Source organism: Notolepis coatsorum (assembly GCF_963971535.1).
Source record: "Notolepis coatsorum genome assembly, chromosome: 14".
Classification (NCBI taxonomy): Eukaryota; Metazoa; Chordata; class Actinopteri; order Aulopiformes; family Paralepididae; genus Notolepis; species Notolepis coatsorum.
The window spans coordinates 11,199,853-11,220,437 of record NC_140178.1 but is presented as its reverse complement, the minus strand read 5'-3'; the positions used below and the strand labels follow the sequence as shown (position 1 = coordinate 11,220,437).

Here is a 20,585-nt window from a genome sequence, read left to right as displayed (position 1 = left end):
CGTTTGTTTACCAATGATTTTAAGTGTTATTAGCTAAATATAAGCTTGTAAATATCTCGGTGCATCCCGGCGGAAACCGGATGACTTAGACGCGAGGAAATAACGCGTGAAACCGTTGTTGCAGTCCTAAGAGAGAGGAGACCCAGGGCTTTCGATGGACATCGGAATTTCATAAAACTACACTACCCAAGGGTGGTCAGGTGGCGTAGCGGAGATTGTGTTCGTCACCAACACCGGAGACGCTGGATTCGTCTGTTCGAATCCAGCTCACAGCTCCGGCGTTGTCACCAGCTTGGCTGGCCGTTCACACTAATACAATTGGCTGTATTAGAGGGTGGGAAAGCTGGCGGGGTGGGTCCGGGTCGTTGTAAACAGCGACTCCTACAGTTCGGTCGGGGCGCCTGCTCAGCGCGGATAGGATCTAAGGGGGGTAGTGTGATCCTTCCACACGTTAAACCCTCTCAGTGAGAGTCCGCGCTGCCAGGTGAAAAGAAGCGGTTGATTGGCTGGACGTGTGTCGGAGGAAGCACGTGATAGCCTCCACTCTCCCAGACCGACTGTGGGGGGTAAGTGCGCAGCGACAAGGAAGGGGATTGGGAATTGGCATAACGACTAACATTGGGATGGGAGAAAATCGGAGGAAAAAGGAGGGGGGAAAAAGATGAATATAAAAAAAAAAAAAAAAAAAACTACACTACCCAGGTCACACCAGCCTCTGTCAAACAAACAATCAAACAAATTGTAAAGCGCTTTGGATCAAAGTGCTAGAGAGAGAGAGAGAGAGAGAGAGAGAGAGAGAGAGAGAGAGAGAGAGAGAGAGAGAGAGAGAGAGAGAGAGAGAGAGAGAGAGAGAGAGAGAGGGGATATCTGCCTCTGGCCCGGGGCGGGCCCCCCACATCAATCTATGGCCGGCCGCCGCCCTTGCACGCACAGGGTGGGGTGTGGGAGGGCCTAGGAGGGGGAAAGGACATGTGGCACTGCAGGAGCCAGGACATTGGACGAGAGGAGGAAAAGGGGAGGGATTTGCAAGTTCAGTCACAGTATCCCCACACGGAGCTAGTAAGGGTTTCGTTACTAGGATGAAATTGAGACTTTGAGTAATGAGGGGGCGTGTGCATGTGATGTAGGTTCTCTCTCTCTCTCTCTCTCTCTCTCTCTCTCTGTCTCTCTGTCTCTCTCTCTCTACGTGCATATTATAATGTCCCGCATGGGGCGGTGCTTGGTAGGATAACACAGTATCAGTGTAAAGTCATTGACACACTTATCCCACAGACATCGAGGTTCTCTATCTTAGAGATATATCTGTGGGATAGTTATGACAAGGGATTGACGTTCTATACATACAGGCGTACACATCCGCCGTATACAGCACCATAGGACCATGGGTAATGGCGGTATCAATGCACCTATCGGCTCTAACTGTAAACCTATGATCAATAGGGGGGGGAAATGGAAGTTAGATAAAAGGACGGAAGGTCAGAGGGCAATGGACGCCATGACGCCATGGCTTTCACAATCTGCCCACTCCGAAGAAGAGGAACAGAACGAATATTCCTTCTGCCCTGGGCTTGGCGAAGTTACGGCCGACACATCTTCCGAAGACGATAAACCGGACCTGACGGCTCTAATACACGGGAGTAATGGACTAACGTTACCTGGCTATAATTACCTGGGACCAGGTAACTCTATGCCTAATGGGGAACCCACTAATCCCGTGGACGAGGCTGCTATGGAGCATGATATAACCTATAGTAAGTACCTCGACCATGGCATTATACCCTATATATCAATAAATAAGGCCGATAGTATATTTACAGATAGATTACGTGGGCTATCAGAGGACAATACAGGAATAGCGGGTAACCTAGCCAGAGGCATATTCCATATAAAGGAAAAGCTAGGGGAGGTGGGGATACTTCCTAAAGTGTCCGGGATCTTAGAAGACATGATACATTCCACCGACCGTCCCACTGTAGAGGATAGGCCAATTGGAGGAGGATACCATATAAGGCTAGGGGAGGCGGGGATACTCCCTACAGTGGCAGGGGGTTTAGAAGACACGATACATTCCACCGGCCGTCCCCTGGTACATGATAGGCCATTCGGAGGAGGGGAGAAGAGGAGGATCCCGCCAGACACACCCGGACATCCTACGAAACGGATACGCGGTGAGACGGTAGGCCAGGAGGAAACGGCAATATCTCAGACCCCTCAGTCAAACGATGGTGTAATCGAAATGGATATTACCCAGGTCGATACCGGGCCCGATGGTACGGATGTTGTTGACGTTGCCCCTTATCCTGTAGGGGGACCTGTAGGTGAACCGGCAGGAGGTGGAGGGGCGATACCACCTCCGGTCCTGATTGTAAATCGGGCTATATGGAATGAGAGAGACGGACATGTGATCACAACATCCACAAGGAGGTTCGTCTTCCACAATGAAAGGGGTGTAATGGAAGGCACGATGCAGTCATGGAAATCAAACACCGACCCCACACAGCTCAATGGAGCCGTACATACACAGGGATCTGTGAAGTATGACTGGTACTATGCGGACTATAACAACATGAAGGGACAATGGCAGCCCAATGATATACAAAAACTATTAATGGACTATGACTGTTACAAGCCTATGATGGTGGAAGCAGAGTATGCAAACTTCCAGTGCGTGACAGAGACCGTAATAGGTGGGACCAAGGTTACAAACCCTATGCCTACGGGTCTCATCGCCGTTGCCAGAAGAACTAATGACGAATTCCCCTTTGTCATGACAGGGTACCAGATGGAATATAATGAGCATACCAGGGAATGGGAAAAGAAAAATAACTGGCCCGATAACATCACAGACAACCCACCCCAAAGGATGTTCAACGTGTGGTGGAATTCTCCCGTATCATCTGTGAAGGCCAGACAAATGGACTGTAGCGTGCCAGTGATAGAGGCAGGTGTAGTGGAAGCTATCAACCAGCAGGGGAACATCAAGGTGCGGTACGATTTGGACTGTGAATGGGTACAGAATAATATGTACACCATGCCCCCATGGCAGCCCGATCACACCTACAGATGTAGTGATGACAACCTCAATAAAATCATGACAGAGGACCAGCAGAAGCTCTGCTCCTTTCTACCGGGAAGGGCTAATCCCTCAGAGTGCATTGGCATGATGGGCACAGGGACCGCTGTAGTAGGGGAGCAAGACGACAAGACAAAATTCCCCATGCTGTTCCAGAACAGAACACTTCTGATGAATGCACGTACCACAGACGATACGAACGCAAACTATAGTATCAATCCACAGTTCTCTGGACGTATATCCCATCACGCAGGGCTCACACAAGCAATAAGGGTACAGAGGACGGTCGATGTGGGCCAGGTAAAGACGTATGGGTCAGCGGATACCGACGGTGCAAGAGGTAGAGTGGGCAATACCGATACCAGAGATATAGACTTGAACAGACCTATATTCAAACCGGCCCCTGCCAACAGTGACGTGTCATGTTCAAATCTGGGGGTTCCAGTATGTAGACGCCCGCCTCCACAGGTATTCTTTCGGGTTCTCCCCACCTTAGGTGTAGATGGTATGTCTCAGATGACACAGACTGTCAGCTGCACAGTAAAGGTATCCATATTATGGAAGATCAAAAAGACGCCTCACACAAAACAGAACTGGGCAGGTTACATTCCCAATACCCCGGGACCGGGGGGTCTGTACCTAGGTGCAGGCGGTCAACCTCCATCTATCGTCCGCCAGAACGTAAAATATTGGGAGGATAATCAGATTACAGGACCCAAGATGGCAACATATTAATGTAACATCATACAATGTAATGTGATACCTAAATATGTCATTGTCATTCAATAAAGAATAATTAAACGCAAAGGTATCCGTCTGTATCTTATTCACAATAAGGGTCATTTAATAAGACAGGTATTCGTCTGTATCTTATTCACAATAAGGGTCATTTAATAAGACATGTCAGCATGTCAAAGAGGGCCATATCGGATTACAGGACCCAAGATGTCAACATAATAATGTAACATCACACACCGTAATGGGCTGCATAAATATGTCATTGTTCTTCAATGAAGAATCATTAACGCAAAGGTATTCATCTGTATCCTATTCACAATAACATTCATTTAATAAGGCCACGTCAGCATGTCAAAGAGGTCATATTAGAAGACATCTGCCATATTCCATAAACCAACCATAGACTGTATTCAGTAGTGGTGCCATGTACCCATCTGTGAACGTCTAGGAAAAAACACATAACGCGGACATTATAAAAAAGTAACTGTACTTACAGTAGGTTTTCATTCACGGTTTTTGCTGCCCTGTAACAGGCGCCTGGTGATACTAAATCCAGATTTAATTCTGCCATTGGGAAGAGGAGATCTGGCCTGATCCATAGATGTATGACTTGGCCATAATAAGGTCATTTATAGGCCTGATATTCTATATTCTATATTCATATTTAAAATTGCATGCGTCTGGATGGCAAAATTCCGTACTGTATTTACAAAAAAAACTGTAAATCATTTGCCGTTTATTCATTTGCTTAGATCTTTTGTACACTTGATCTCAAGAAGGTGCTGAATGAGCTCAGTGGCACTTTTTCCACGTCTGGTCAATGTCAGCATGGTGTTATTCAACGTCAAAGATGGTGTTTTTTTTTAACGTAAAGTTTTATCTGTAGTTAATTAATTGAAATTAACGCGATAAAGTCACAGCCCTAGTTGTGAGTAGATACCATGTTTTTACGGTTTAGTTGTAAGTAGATACCATGTTTTTAATGGTGTTGACAGTCGACAACGGCTCCTTTCTATCGATTAGTCCAGGGGTTCCCAAACTTTTCAGGCCGGGACCCAGAAAATAAGGCGTCAGAGAGCCGCGGCCCAATGCACATCGTCAGACTTTTTTTTTTTTTGCCAGGTGACCGATTTTTTTAAGCCAAATATCACTTCAATCCTATTAAGTTAGTTCAAGTTAGTTATTCATTTATATGTGCTATTTATGAGAGGGCTAACTTGTTGCAAAATAATAATGATAATAATAATAGCCTCATTAAAATACTATTGTTGCTTCGGTTGTTTTCAGCGTTTTATGTGCATAATCTGTTATTTAGTTTGAAATGTTCGTTGAAATAAGTAGATTTTTCGTTTAAGTTAATATAAAACCATATAGTCACATTTTAGAATACAACTAGAAACACTGTCCTGGCCTGCTTCTAAGTTCAGTGGCCTGACAAAAAAAAAAAAAAAAAAAATTATTTTTTTTGGAAATCAAATCAAATTTTTTTTTTTTTTATTTTTTTATTTTTTTTTTGGAAATCATCTCGCGGCCCTCCCGTGGCTGCTCATGGCCCACCTTTGGGTCGCGACCCCGACTTTGGGAACCACTGGATTAGTCGACTAATCGGGGTCAGCCCTAGTAGATACCATGTTATTATGGTTTAGTTGTGAGTAGATACCATGTAGCTGGAAGATGTCTTTGGCTGCCGTCCAGGAGAGGATGTGTTGGAGGACCACTTCTTCTTCTCCCTTGTAATTTCCCTGCCTGTCTCTCGGCCAGGACTTCTGGATAATGGTCGAGATGAGTGTTCCGAACTTCCCGTTTATCTTAAACCTCTCGAAAAGTTTGCCTTCAGATTTAGTCTGTAGAAGATAAAACATTATTGGCAGAGATTAGGACAAAGAATATTAAGGAGGTAGCTTACCCAACAATGATGTAGTATAAGGAGGTAGCTTACCAATAATGATGTAGTATAAGGAGGTAGCTTACCAATAATTATGTAGTATAATGGGGTAGCTTACCAATAATGATGTAGTATAAGGAGGTAGCTTACCAATAATTATGTAGTATAATGGGGTAGCTTACCAATAATGGTGTAGTATAAGGAGGTAGCTTACCAATAATGATGTAGTATAAGGACGTAGCTTACCAATAATGATGTAGTATAAGGAGGTAGCTGTTAGGAAGTGGATCTCATACATCCTGTGGCCAAATTCCTTACATTGGGTTCCCAGTACAGGCATTACCTTAAAAGGCCATAAGGCCTGATTCTGCCTGCATAGGTGAACCCCCCTAGGATAATTAAAGTAATTGACCCATTATCTATGCACCAGCACATTGGACAATGGTCAAGAATGGCTGGCCCAGGAATGTTTCTAACTATTAAACTGAAATCTGACTCTTTGTCTTGTAACGATATAAGGAGAGGAAAAGTGCATTTCTCTCTCTCTCTCTACCTTTTCTGCACTCCCAACACACCTTCCCTTTTGAGCTCACTTTATACCACAATTATAACTAATTTGTATGTTACTAACTGTATGGATCCATGTTGTAATAAAAGTAAAAATCTTTCTCATCAATAATTAATAATCCTTGCCTCTCGGGGACCACAATGTGAATTCCATATTGATTTACATCCTTTCAGTAGCTTACCAATAAGGGCCATAAAAATGAACCAACCAGTGTCTGTTGCGCCTCTATTGAGGAGTCCATACCTGGCACAGGTGGGCGACGGCCTCCAGAGCGCACTTCTCAACGGTCGACGCCACGTGTGGATGGGAGACGGTGAGGTCCTCGATCCTTGAGCAGTAGAATTCAACTTGGTCCAATGCAGCTTCCTTAAGGGAGAGTGAGAGAACACAAATGTTTCACACATTACTCCACAGGAGAAATCTAAATGAAAGATGCTCCGTCCTCGCTCCACAACGGTGGAACGAACTTCCCACCAGTTAAATTTGATTTGATTTGATTTTATTAGGGATCCCCATTAGCTGGTGCGATAGCAACCAGCTAGTCTTCCTGGGGTCCACACACAAAAAAAAAACATACAAAAACAATCACTATTGCAAAAAACTAAATTATTAAAGGTCAGTACACACAATGCATAATGAACCTACTGTAACAATTAATATAGCTAAAATTACATTAGTGTAAAACAAAAACAAAAAATTACTTTACAGTGTTAAAAACAATTAAAAAACTATTTAAGATTATTTTTAAACGTGAATCTACTGTAAATGCAGCAGAGCAGAGCAGGCCATTCCACAGAGTTAATGCTCTAAAAATAAAAGATCTCCCCAAAGCGCTGGTTCTAGGACCTGGCATAGTTAGGACAGCTGAAACCCGCCTAACTATTTAGCAGTCGACTAAAAGCACACTTCTTCAATCATCTTCAATTATTGTTATTATTCATTGTTTTTATAACGTACTAACCTTCGTACTGTCTTTTACTATTTGGCACTTATATCTACCTTGCCTATATTACTACCTACTACGCTAATTATGTCTATTCTACTATGCACTAGGTTTGGATACCGTTCACGTTTGAACTGATACCATACTGATTCAGTTGTAAAAAAAAATAAGTCAGAACTCCTCAATTTCAACATTGATATTTATTTAGAACATTTAGTTATTTATTGTTGTAACACACCACACAAAATAAATCGCATGATCGTGTATTATGTTTTTAAATATCAACATTATCTGGCCATCCACAGTAAATATTATCAAACACAATTGAAGAAATCCGTCAAAAGGACCTCAAGTCTGCTGTGTCACATATTACACTCTTATACTAAACATGTAAAGGTACCGAAATTCCTTTAGTTTAGATCGATCTAGTGTGAATCGGTACTCGGTAGTACCGATGTAATTCGGTCAGTACCCTTAAAAGTGCAGTTTGGTCGATCCCAGCGCTCCACATTGCTTTCAGTTTAGCTGGACGTTCATACTAATACACATTGGCCGTATTAGGGGGTGGGAAACTGATGGGTGGGGATCGGGCGTTGTGGACAGCGACTCCTACAGGTCGGTTGTTGCGCCTGCGCAGTAGAATCAGGAAGTGTCGGGGGCAGCGTGAGCCTCCCACACGTTACTCATCGCCACTGAGAGATCGAGCTGCGCAGGTGAAAAGATGCGACTGCTGTTACCTCAAGTACCGGAGGGGACTTGTGCTATGTATGACTTAGTCCACATTGCAGCCGGCTTGTGGGAGGCAAGAAACAGCATTCGTGACAGGGGAGGGTTGAATTGGATGATACGAAATTGGGATGGGAGAAAATATAGAAAATGGGAGAAAAAGTGGATACAAAAAAAAGAAAGTGCAGTTTGGTAACCAGTCCTAGATTGTACTCAAGACTGTAGCACTTAAGTTAAACACTGTTTGACAAACAATCTTACTTACCCTTAGCTGCCGGAGTTGTACCCTTCCTGCTGACTTGTTGTACATAACTTGTAAGTTGTTTTAGATGAAAGCATTCAGCAAAATGACTAAATGTAAACATGAATAAATGTTTTAAAATAGCCTACCTTTTTAAATTTCCCCTCAAAATCCATCATGAATGTCTGTCTCCATTTCTTTGTGAAATCTTCATTTTTGAAATGGAGGGAGATAACATTGTTCCATATCTGTAAAACACAAAAACAACAACAAAACACACTGAGCAATGTGTTCCAATATTCCCTCCCAATCACAAGGACTGGATGGATTAACAAACAGACTGAGTTCATTATTTATTTTCTTATTAAAAATGTTTTCTTCCATCCCTGTTATGCCAATTCCCTTCCTGGTTATTGTGCCTGCTGCCCTACTGTCGGTCTGGGGAGGGTGTAGACTACCACATGCTGCCCTACTGTCGGTCTGGGGAGGGTGTAGACTACCACATGCTGCCCTACTGTCGGTCTGGGGAGGGTCTAGACTACCACATGCTGCCCTACTGTCGGTCTGGGGAGGGTGTAGACTACCACATGCTGCCCTACTGTCGGTCTGGGGAGGGTGTAGACTACCACATGCTGCCCTACTGTCGGTCTGGGGAGGGTGTAGACTACCACATGCTGCCCTACTGTTGGTCTGGGGAGGGCGTAGACTACATTACCACATGCTGCCCTACTGTTGGTCTGGGGAGGGTGTAGACTACCACATGCTGCCCTACTGTCGGTCTGGGGAGAGTGTAGACTACCACATGCTGCCCTACTGTCGGTCTGGGGAGGGTGTAGACTACCACATGCTGCCCTACTGTCGGTCTGGGGAGGGTGTAGACTACCACATGCTGCCCTACTGTCGGTCTGGGGAGGGTGTAGACTACCACATGCTGCCCTACTGTCGGTCTGGGGAGGGTGTAGACTACCACATGCTGCCCTACTGTCGGTCTGGGGAGGGTGTAGACTACCACATGCTGCCCTACTGTCTGACTGGGGAGGGTGTGGACTACCACATGCTGCCCTACTGTCGGTCTGGGGAGTGTGGGGACTACCACATGCTGCCCTACTGTCTGACTGGGGAGGGTGTAGACTACCACATGCTGCCCTACTGTCGGTCTGGGGAGGGTGTAGACGACCACATGCTGCCCTACTGTCGGTCTGGGGAGGGTGTAGACGACCACATGCTGCCCTACTGTCGGTCTGGGGAGAGTGTGGACTACCACATGCTGCCCTACTGTGTCTGGGGAGAGTGTGGACTACCACATGCTGCCCTACTGTGTCTGGGGAGAGTGTGGACTACCACATGCTGCCCTACTGTCTGACTGGGGAGGGTGTGGACTACCACATGCTGCCCTACTGTGTCTGGGGAGAGTGTGGACTACCACATGCTTGATTGATTGATTGAAAATTGTATTAACAGATTGCAGAATGGGTACAATACAGTACGGCTCAATACACACAATTGTTAAGGGGATGCAGACCAGAGAAAGACTTTCGTCTCGTTTACATCAGGGTCCCCCATTTTCAATTCATAACATGTATGACATACACAGGGGTGACAGTGGCTCGGGAGGTAGAGCAGTCGTCTGGCAATCCGGAGGTTCCCGGTTCGATTCCCGCTCCTCCCGGGCAGTGTGTCGAAGTGCCCTTGTGAAAGACACTTAACCCCTAACTGCTCCCCAGATGAGCAGGTCGGCACCTTGCACGGTCGCCTCCGCCGTCGGTGTGTGAATGTGTGAGTGAATGGGTAAAATGTGACGAACAAATTGTAAAGCGCTTTGGATAAAAGCTGTTCTATAAAATGCACCATTTACGCGACCCAGTCACCCGACGACAGACTTCATTTTATAATGCATTAAAAAATATATTTTATAAATATATTATTTGACGACACCCACCTCAGTCTCTGATGCGTTTTTGAGCGTGATGAACACGTTAGTGTAGCCCCTGCTGAGCAGCGCCTCTCTGAAGGCGCGACCGATCCATTCTCTCATGACGACCATCGCCTGAGACAGCAGCTCCACGTCTTCTCCAAGGAGCCCGTCTCGGTCCCCAACCTTTAAAAAGGAACACGCCGACATTGTGGGGGAATTAGCTTACCGTCTTCTCCAGAGAGAGACAAGAAGATAAGATACCAGTTTTCTCTCTGTGCGTTCAGTAGAAAGCTAATCTGGCTGCACGTTAGCCTAGCTTAGCACAATGAATGGAAGCGGACATGGCCGGTTAGCCTTCTGGGGAGGTGTTTTAGTTGGCATTGTCCAACTAACACCTCAACCAGAAGGCTAATCGGCCATGTCCGCTTCCATTCATTGTGCTAAGCTAGGCAGCCAGATAGCCTTCTACTGAATGCACACAGAAAGGAAACTGGTATCTTATCTTCTTGTCTCTCTCTGGAGAAGACGGTTCCTTTAAGGGTTATCACCAGACAACAACAAAACAAACGGAATCAATTAAATCCTTATTCGTGAATGTGAACGATATCATTCAAAGTAGTCCCCCTTGAGATACCTACGTCATCATGAGAGCAAGCGAAGTCCGAGACGGAAGCAACCAGGTGCATGCACGCCACAGGAATGTCGGTGTGGTCCTGACAATACGACTTGGGTCCGACTCCTTTACAGACCTTCTCCAGCAGTTTCACCGCAGTTGCCAGGCACTCCCTTCCGTATGCCTCGCTGAGACACCTGATATAGAAACAACAGACAAAAGAATGAGTCATTAAACCAACGACTATTCAACTAAATAACAATCGCATTAGTTCAGTACAAACTCTAGGACGGTGTTGGTTCCGTTACAAGTTCAGTACAAATTCTAGGTGTCGTTCTGTTACAAGTTCAGTACAAACTATGTTACAAGTTCAGTATAAACTAGGTGTCGTTCTGTTACAAGTTCAGTATAAACTAGGTGTCGGTCTGTTACAAGTTCAGTACAAACTATGTTACAAGTTCAGTACAAACTCTAGGTGTCGTTCTGTTACAAGTTCAGTATAAACTAGGTGTCGGTCTGTTACAAGTTCAGTATAAACTAGGTGTCGGTTTGTTACAAGTTCAGTATAAACTACCGGTAGGTGTCGGTCTGTTACAAGTTCAGTATAAACTAGGTGTCGGTCTGTTACAAGTTCAGTATAAACTAGGTGTCTGTCTGTTACAAGTTCAGTACAAACTCTAGGTGTCGGTCTGTTACAAGTTCAGTATAAACTAGGTGTCGGCCTGTTACAAGTTCAGTATAAACTAGGTGTCTGTCTGTTACAAGTTCAGTATAAACTAGGTCTCGGTCTGTTACAAGTTCAGTATAAACTAGGTGTCTGTCTGTTACAAGTTCAGTATAAACTAGGTGTCGGTCTGTTACAAGTTCAGTATAAACTAGGTGTCGGTCTGTTACAAGTTCAGTATAAACTAGGTGTCGTTCTGTTACAAGTTCAGTATAAACTAGGTGTCGGTCTGTTACAAGTTCAGTATAAACTAGGTGTCGGTCTGTCTAAAAAAAAACATATTACCTGTACTTTTGCTCGACGAGACGCTCCTGAATGTGTGTGAGAGTGCCGGTCACTTCCTGTAACAGTGCGAATAAACAAGTTGTTATACACTTGTTATACAACCTCTGTAATAATATCCAGGTATTTGAGCAACATCAACCCTTCCATCACTCATCTACATTCATTGCACACACATCCACATGCACACACTCACTTAAAACAAACACTCACCCTTAACACATTGTGCGCCAACAACGAGTATACTCGTTATTGCCCGCCAATCGTTGTGCGCCAACAACGAGTAAACTCGTTTTTGGGATCGATACTTAATTTTTTCGCCATGGCATTCATAATTCACCCAGCCTCCCTCCGGGACGCAGCTGGACCCTGTCTGATATTGCAACGCCTCAATACTGCCGCCTGGTGGTTTCGGGCGAGTTACACTCCACGCCAAACCGGAAGTGGCGCTCGGTAATCCTCCGGCAGATATATTGTAACGTGGGTCTAGATACACACTCAAGTGCATTGGATCGCTTTCGAAAAGCAAGAATCAATATGATTTCGGCGTTTATTGCATCATACAAACGGAAAATGGATCTAGCAGGTCGACATATAATTGGAATTTTTTTCCTCCAGACTCATCTGCGACAGGTAAGAGGAATCTAACGTTATTTCCAGCTTGATTGTCCATTTATTTCACTGCAATCAGTCTGATCAACGTATCAACCCATACTTAAAAAAGCTGTTAGTGACAATCAAGGAATTATAAACGACCCACCCCCCCCCCCTTTCCTTCACGCATGATGAAGCATAATGTATACCGATCATATACATTTGAATTTTTTTATATAGCGTGTATAGGAACAAAACGCCAATCGATAATGTATCATTATGCATCGGGCCGATAACTCGCGTTTTAGGAATTACTGCTCTACACTCTAAAAACATACCGTACTTTTCGCACTATAAGCCGCACCTGAATATAAGCCGCAGCAGCTAAATTGAATGATGTGTACATATATAAGCCGCACTGGACTATAAGCCGCAGGTGTTTTAATGTTTAATTAACATATGTAATTAGCATTGGGACACAATACTGTCAGACAAATAACAAGAATTTACTCATTTACAAGTTGTATTAAGTTTAGCAAATAAGGGAACAGATAAATAACATTTCAATGCAGTCAAAAAAGCAATATTTCGATTTTTAAATTTTTGGGTTTGGTCACATCGAGTCACATATAAGCCACACCGTTATATAAGCCGCAGGGTCGAAAAATGGGGAAAAAAGCCGCGGCTTATAGTCCGAAAAGTACGGTACTTATATTCACGAGGGTAGTAACACGACAATGTATGAATGGAAAAATATAACGTTCCCACATCCAGAACGATAGATACCCGATGTTGAATGGGCCATAGTAATGTCGATATAGCTATAATATTTAAAAAGTTATAGCCCTGCAAAGAAGGTGAGCGACTCCATAGGCTTACAGCGCTGGCAGAGAGTGGGCAAAGATGGGCATACTGCGTGGCAGACAATGTGTTAACACTCACTTTAGACACTTTAAACACTACACCATATTTTATATATGTATTACAAAAAGATTTGCACTACATCCATACCTAATTTTTGCATTTAGCATTTTTTAAGTTTGCCTTTTTGTACCTCATTGTATGCATTTTCACTTCATTGTACTTTAGGTTGTACTCTAGTTGTATATTGTACATTTGTATAGTGTTTGGACTTTATTCCTCTTTTTACAGTATGATGCACATAGGGAGGTGTAGTCTGACGTCACTGGTTGTTCCACCCAACTTGTGTCAAAGCTGAAGCTTAAACTCGGCTTCTTTTTCAGAAACAGGTCCTGTTTTTCACTTAAAGTGAGAAGTCACCTGATCTCGACCACCTTCTTACCACTACTCGATTATGGTGACTTACTCTATATGTATGCACCTGATCAGTACCTTAGAAAGCTTGATACTGTGTACCATTCTGCCTTACGCTTTGTCACGGGATGTGGAAATCGAGTGCACCATTGCACCCTATATACCATTGCAAGTTATCCATCTCTACAAATACGACCATTTTCTCGATGGCTCTCTCTGGTGCACAAAGCTCTGCTTAAACGGGTTCCCTCGTACCTAAGTGTGCTTCTGTGCACAAAGCAATATAAGTATGCCCTTCGTTCTCAAGCTGTTCTAACACTGGAAGTTCCCCATATGAGAACTGAATTGGGAAAAAGGGCTTTTAAATATGCTGCTCCTTCATCTTGGAACAAGATACAGGAGGACCTAAAATTACCAGGACTGGTCACCCTCGGAGAATTCAAAGCCATTTTAAAACCCTACGAACTCAGTTCCCTTGGTCAGTGCAACTGTGTTTGATCATTTGCCTGTTTGATGACTTGCCTGAAATTGGAGCTTGATGTAAATGTTTTATCTGTATTTTATTGTGATATTCTTTTTTATGTTGAAACTTTCTGCTGCCTTGCTTGGCCAGATCGCTCTTGAAAAAGAGATTTTAATCTCAATGATGCTTATCTGGTTAAATAAAGGATTTGATTGATTGATTGATTGATAGGGATTTATCATTGGGAAAATGGATTATCGGCTATTGTAACAATTCTGCCGCATGGAAATTGAAAAGCTTTCAATTTTTGCACAGAATGAGTTCCCTTCTATCACTAACATTATTGTTTAAGCATTTTTGGTTGAAATAAAATGTGGCGATTTTTTTTTATGATTATTTACGAATATTTTCATGTTGAGCTATAGATTGTGGATGAATAAGAACAAAAAGGTACACCATGCAAATGTTAATGCTTTATTTGTTTTAAACGAGACGATTTAGAAATGGGCAATGGGGAAATACATTGCGTTGGACAGAGGGTGGAACGCGAAAAACCTCAATGGCTTAACCACTACACCTCCCTATACTCGGCTGGCTCATACAGAACCAAGCATTTCACTGTAATGTACTTTGTGACAAAGGAAACCAAACGTGAAGCTTGGAACCGGAGTGGCGCTTCGAACGTCACCTTGTGGCTGGCGTAGGACAGCTCCTGGGGGGCCCTCAGGTTGAAGACGTGCAGCATGTCCAAGAGCTCCGTGTTCATGATGACGCTGCAGTTCACCAGCTCCTCCAGGGGCATCAGACACATCCAGGAGCGGCCGGTGAGCACGTCCACCTCCACCAGGTGGCTGTAGGTCTTCATCACGTTCAACATCGCCCTGAAAATGGGATGGATCGTGAAGAACACGATCATTTTTTTTGTATTCGATTTATTTTTGGGCTTTCTCCACGTATTTTTCATCCATCCCAATTTAGCCGTTATGCCAATTCCCTTCCTGGTCGTTGCGCACATTATTGCCACACTGTCGGCCTGGGGAGGGTGTAGAACTACCACATGCCTCCTTCGATACATGTGGAGTCAGCCAGCCGCTTCTTTTCACCTGACAGCGAGGAGTTTCACTGGGGGAACGTAACGTGTGCAGAGGTTCACGCTATTTCCCCCAGATCCCCTCCCTGCTGAACAGGCGCCCCGACCGACCAGTAGGAGTCACAGTTTACGACGACCAGGACACATACTCTCACCGGCTTTCCGCCCGCTAACACTGCCAATTGTGTTAGTAGGGACGACTGACCAAGCCGGAGGTACCGCTGACAGCTGGATTCGATCCCAGAGTCTCTGCGGTGGTAGGCGAGTGCTTAGTCCACTGCGCTACCCAGCCACCCTCAATCTTTCTTTTTTAAACAGATTTGTCTGAGAGGGAAGGAAAAGTTGTTTTATGGAAATAATTTGAGAGTAGTAGTCAATAGATTAATTTTCTTTTTTTTGTTCTGGCCTCCTGGCTCTGCAGGATGTGTATAGCTTACCTTAGCCTACCTACTGCTTTTGCTGTCAACAACTGCCCTACACTGTAATATAATCATAGTAAGTAATCATAATAATCACAACTACCTACCTCATACTATAGTCTATCCATATAACTCTGTATGATAGCATGTACAATAGTGCTGTATATACCATATATAAATAGTAAATAAAATGGTAAAAGTGCGTATATACTGTATATACAGCAGCTTTTATCCAAAGCGCTTTACAATTTGTTCCTCACGTTCACCCATTCCCTCACACAACCATGCAAGGTGCCGACCTACAAAATACAAAATAAAAAAAGTTAGGGGTTAAGTGTCTTGCTCAAGGACACTTCGACACATTCGGGAATCAAACCGGGAACCTTCTGACTACCAGACGACCGCTCTACTCACCGTCGCCCTCAATTAGTGGATAGAATGCCGTCTCGGGGGGGAGAAAGAGACCGACTGGGTCACGTGAAGGATTTCAATAGGATTTTATGCTTCAATTATAGAACTTATTATGTTGTAAAAGGACCCGAACTGATCCTAAAATAGAATTTTAACAAAGATTAATGTCTTTTGGCCGAGTGGGTTCATTAACTGTGAAGCAAGTTGGGGCGGTCAGGTGGTGTGGCGGAGATTGTGCTCGTCACCAATGCAAGAGGCTGCGGTCTCGACTCCCGGAGAGTCAGCATTGCCTTGGCTTGGGCTGATCACTATACTAACTCGTTTGGCTGAGTTAGGGGGAGGGAAGCCGTGGGTGGGTCCTGGGCGTTGTGGACAGTGACCCCTACAGTTCGGTCGGGGCACCTGCACAGCGAGGGTAGGATCTGGAAAAAGGTAGTGTGACCTTCCACACGTTACACTCTCCCGGTGAGAATCTGCGCTGCCAGGCTGGCTGCCGGCTGGCTGCACATGCGTCGGAGGAAAGGCGTCTACATCGAGAGAGACATGCCTGTGGTTGGCAGACGGCGCCCGCCACATGGCCGGACCCCAGTGGATTAAGAGTGTCCCAATAAAACGGGCCCTGGTGGCAACAGTGACTCAGAACCAACCCAGAAACAGGCCATAACAGTAGAGCCCGACCGATATATTATTGGGCGATATTGGCTTATTGCCAATCAAATGAGCTCAACGTGTATGATATCGACTTTGACCGATATCATTACTAGTTGATTGAGGAATAGTAAATGGTAAATAGACTGCATTTATATAGCACTTCTATCCAAAGTTCTTTACAATTAGTTCCTCACATTCACCCATTCACTCACATTCACACACCGACGCCGGATGGAAGGTGTCAACCTGCTCATCGGGAGCAGTTAGGGGTCAAGTGTCTTGCTCAGGGACACTTCGACACGCTGCTGGGAGATATATTGCTCTATGGAATCCATAGATCGCAGGCTTGTCCGTCTTGTAGGGGTGTAACGGTACGTAATTCGTCCCGCGAATTTACGGTACGGCTGTCACTGTGCGGTACGCGCAGCCGTACGAAGAATACCCTCTCACCACTAGGTGAAAGTAGGGTTGCACATTTTACAAATCGATGCTCAATATCTTTACTTTACTTTATACTGGCTTACATTGATCTTTAACGTTTAGCTTGTATTGCCAAATGTAGATGATTAATAAAACGTTGAAGCTTAGGCACGACGACAAGCGGACAGAATTAACAATGCGCACTGATGGCTCTCCCCTCTTCCTCTCCTGTTTACTACAGCCTATTTGTCCCTAAAACAAAACCATGATGAATTAATTAAATGTTTAACACAGCAGGGTCATTACAATTTTGCAGTTTTCTTGTTTTCTTGTTCGCCCAATAATGGTAACCAATGGAAAGAAAGGCGTGCGCGCGCAAACACACGTCAACTTTCTCCCGCAGACCGCAGACTTTACAGCTGATCGGAGAAAAAAAAAAGCACTACATACCACCAGATCATCTGAGCTCCTCTCCAGTTGCTGCTACTGTGTTTAAATTGGATTGTGGGCATGGCCAATTTTGAAGGGGTCCCTTGACCTCTTACCTCCAAGATATCAGAGTGGAAATGGGCTCAACAGAACCACACAAGTCTCCTCTTCACCAACGATGTCAGTGCCATGCAGAGTTAGGTACAAACCATGCAGTTTGATTTTGCATGCAGTACAAATATTTTTATGCAGCTATGCAGTTATTTTTGTCTTATTTCATTTTACAAGAAAAAGTTTTTTTTACTCCAAATATCGGTATCGATGCATAAATCAGTATTGGTCCTGGTTTACAAAGTATGTGTATAAATAATTTGTTCTATATTTATTGATTTACAAAAGTATTGCGTGTGTGTGTTTATTATTATCATTACTATTAGTATCATTCTCATTATCAATAATAATAATAATAATATCATTATTATTATTTGGCAGTTTACCCCAACTTGGAAACTTGGTTTACCCCATGGTTGGGAGTGGTCTACTTGACACGATGCAGACTATATATAATATATATATATATAGTAATAAATCAATGCAAGGCTAAATACTTGGCTAGCTAGTGCAATAGTGTATATCTGTGAAAATTCAGATTGACAGCATTTTAGCCAAGCTGTGATTAAAAACTTGCTACATTTGGCTGTGCCACAGAACAACATGAATAAATCAACTTGCTTGTGATAAGTTTTGTGAGCCCATATTGTTGTGAAGGATCAGATTAAACCGAATATGTATATTTATTTATATATATATATTTAATTGTATTTGTATATCGTTTGATATCCCCTGTATATTCCTTGTACAATATGCATTGAATATCCCCGTTTCTACTAAACAGCCCATAATAGTTTCATTCTACCATTGGACGAGAACCTGGCGCCAGGTTGCCATACCCCTAGGTCCAAGTTCAATCGTGCCGCCTAACATGTCGAGGCAACCCCCGGTTCCGCGCAGTAATATGCCGGGCGAAATACGAATGGTACTATTTGTTCATAGCGCATATATATATGGCGCTCGTAAAGTAGAACTTTCTTTTAGTCCAGTTCTTTACCCTCCAACAGAGTGACAGACGCAAAAGCCTCCCCACGACGCACGTGCGGTGTAGTAAGGCCTACTTGGCCCAGAATAGGCATTGAGATATCGTGTAGATTAATAGTTGAATGGTCATAGTTTGGCACCATACCGTCGAGTTGGACGTATTCTATTAAGCTAATAATAGTCTATTTATGTATGGTGCATCGTTCAGTTAGAGTTCTACAGTTATCAGCACCCCCATCGTTCCTGACGTTATCTGGACGCTTAACCAGGCTGGTCAGACACCTAGTGGTGATTGCATCCGAGGAGCTCCGGGTCAAGAGCGACTGGACCTGTATATTGGATTACTCTACCCAGACGACGGCGAGCCTTCCACGGCTCTTGGATTATGCTTTGTGTGCTTTGATTATTCCATGGATAAAGGCCAACACTGCCGAGTGTTGGAATTACCCCCCGGAGAGGACTCCAGGTGAGGCGGCGCTCTACACGTGAGGTCGCACCACGTCTCTCCGTTGTGGACCGGCAGATACCGTTCCACAGAGGGTCCAGCTGTATTCGTCTGCGGCCCGAGGTTCTGTGGGCACCGTGTCCAAGACTTTGGATTCTCCCAAGACACCGTCGGCCAGATGGGATACCGCCAGCGGCTTCTCTAACCCCCCCCCTTAGTGTATCCAGCTATAATCATTTAAGTACCATCGCTATCGTTTCCTAAATATTCCAGGTTGTATACTTACTCCCTGCGCAACCAGAGATTGGACATTCAATGTTGATTTACCTACGAATACTCATTTGCCATAAAAGTGCATATTCCATATTTCAAATCATAAATGTAATTAAGTGAATGTTGTATCCACCTTTTGCTGTATTAAATATTCGATTTGGTACATTTGTGTTGGTTCGTTTCATCAGGTGGGAAAGTGTTCATCATACTTATATCTTGTACTGGGTGGCCAGAAGTTAAAGTACATGAGGTAGTGGTGTTAAATATCATATCTAACAATACAGTCAGGGAATTGTACCCCTCAGTTACAATTGGTCCTTCGAGCCGGATGGTAACTAGTGTAATATTAATATAGTGTTATTAATATCGAAATGGCCTATGATGAACACTCCACGAAACGATCCTCCTAACCTAGAACGCCCGCGGCGCAGACGACAGACACCTCAGTACTTAGAGGCTTACACTGTCAGTCAACTACCTAGCCTTCGACAAACGGTAAACGTGGTAAAAGTAGAAAGTAAAATTATGTCTGACCTTAACGACCAGGTTTCCCCGACCACAGAGGCCCTAGTAGGTCCTAATGTAACTGACCAAGCCCACGGTGGGGACCAGGAGGGAATTGACATACCTTTACCCCCCGCCACTACTAAAGAAGTAGTCCCCGACAAGCCCCGGGAGGAAGACAACCCTACAGAGAGAGAACTCTGCACGGAAGAAGAGGAGGAGAGCGCCGAGGAACTAGAGCTCCAGGACTCCCCAACGAGTACCCCCAGGAGCGGCTCACGCAGGAGCGGCTCACCTCCACAACCGCCTTCCCCCAGAGAAGCGGCGAGGATGCTACAACAGGCGTTCCTCGTCCGCCTGGCAGCCTCTACCGAACGCGATCGACTTCAGGGTGAACGCGACCGTCTCCAAGCACAGGCGCTCAGCGAGCACGAACATTTTACTATTAAAAGAGAACGCCTCCAAGCGCAGCGACGGAGCGAAGAAGAGCGCATACGCCGGGAGATGAGACGCCGGGAGATGAGACGCCTTCAGACGGAAATTAATATGATAAGAGACCGGGCCGCAGCAGAGCGCGCCGCCGCCGCAGCAGAGCGCGCCGCCGCCGCAGCCCAGCACGCCGCTGACGGTGCCCAAAGAGAAGCCCAGCGCGTCGCTGACGGTGCCCAAAGAGAAGCCCAGCGCGTCGCTGACTATGCCCGAAGAGAAGCAGAGCGCGCCGCCGCCGGAGCCCAGCGCGTCGCTGACTATGCCCGAAGAGAAGCAGAGCGCGCCGCAGCCGAAGCCCAGCGCGCCGCTGACTATGCCC

General features: G+C 44.8%; 1 protein-coding gene across 1 annotated transcript in view; it reads right to left on the bottom strand.

Moving 5' to 3' along the window:
- The window catches only part of LOC311240195 (E3 ubiquitin-protein ligase rnf213-alpha-like), a 128,667-nt gene that overhangs the window by 80,405 nt on the left and 27,677 nt on the right, over positions 1–20,585 (bottom strand). The window contains 7 exon segments of the mRNA XM_084328737.1: positions 5,472–5,655; positions 6,508–6,630; positions 8,324–8,422; positions 10,114–10,272; positions 10,728–10,899; positions 11,712–11,767; positions 14,729–14,921. Coding sequence (XP_084184863.1) covers positions 5,472–5,655; positions 6,508–6,630; positions 8,324–8,422; positions 10,114–10,272; positions 10,728–10,899; positions 11,712–11,767; positions 14,729–14,921 — 986 coding nt within the window.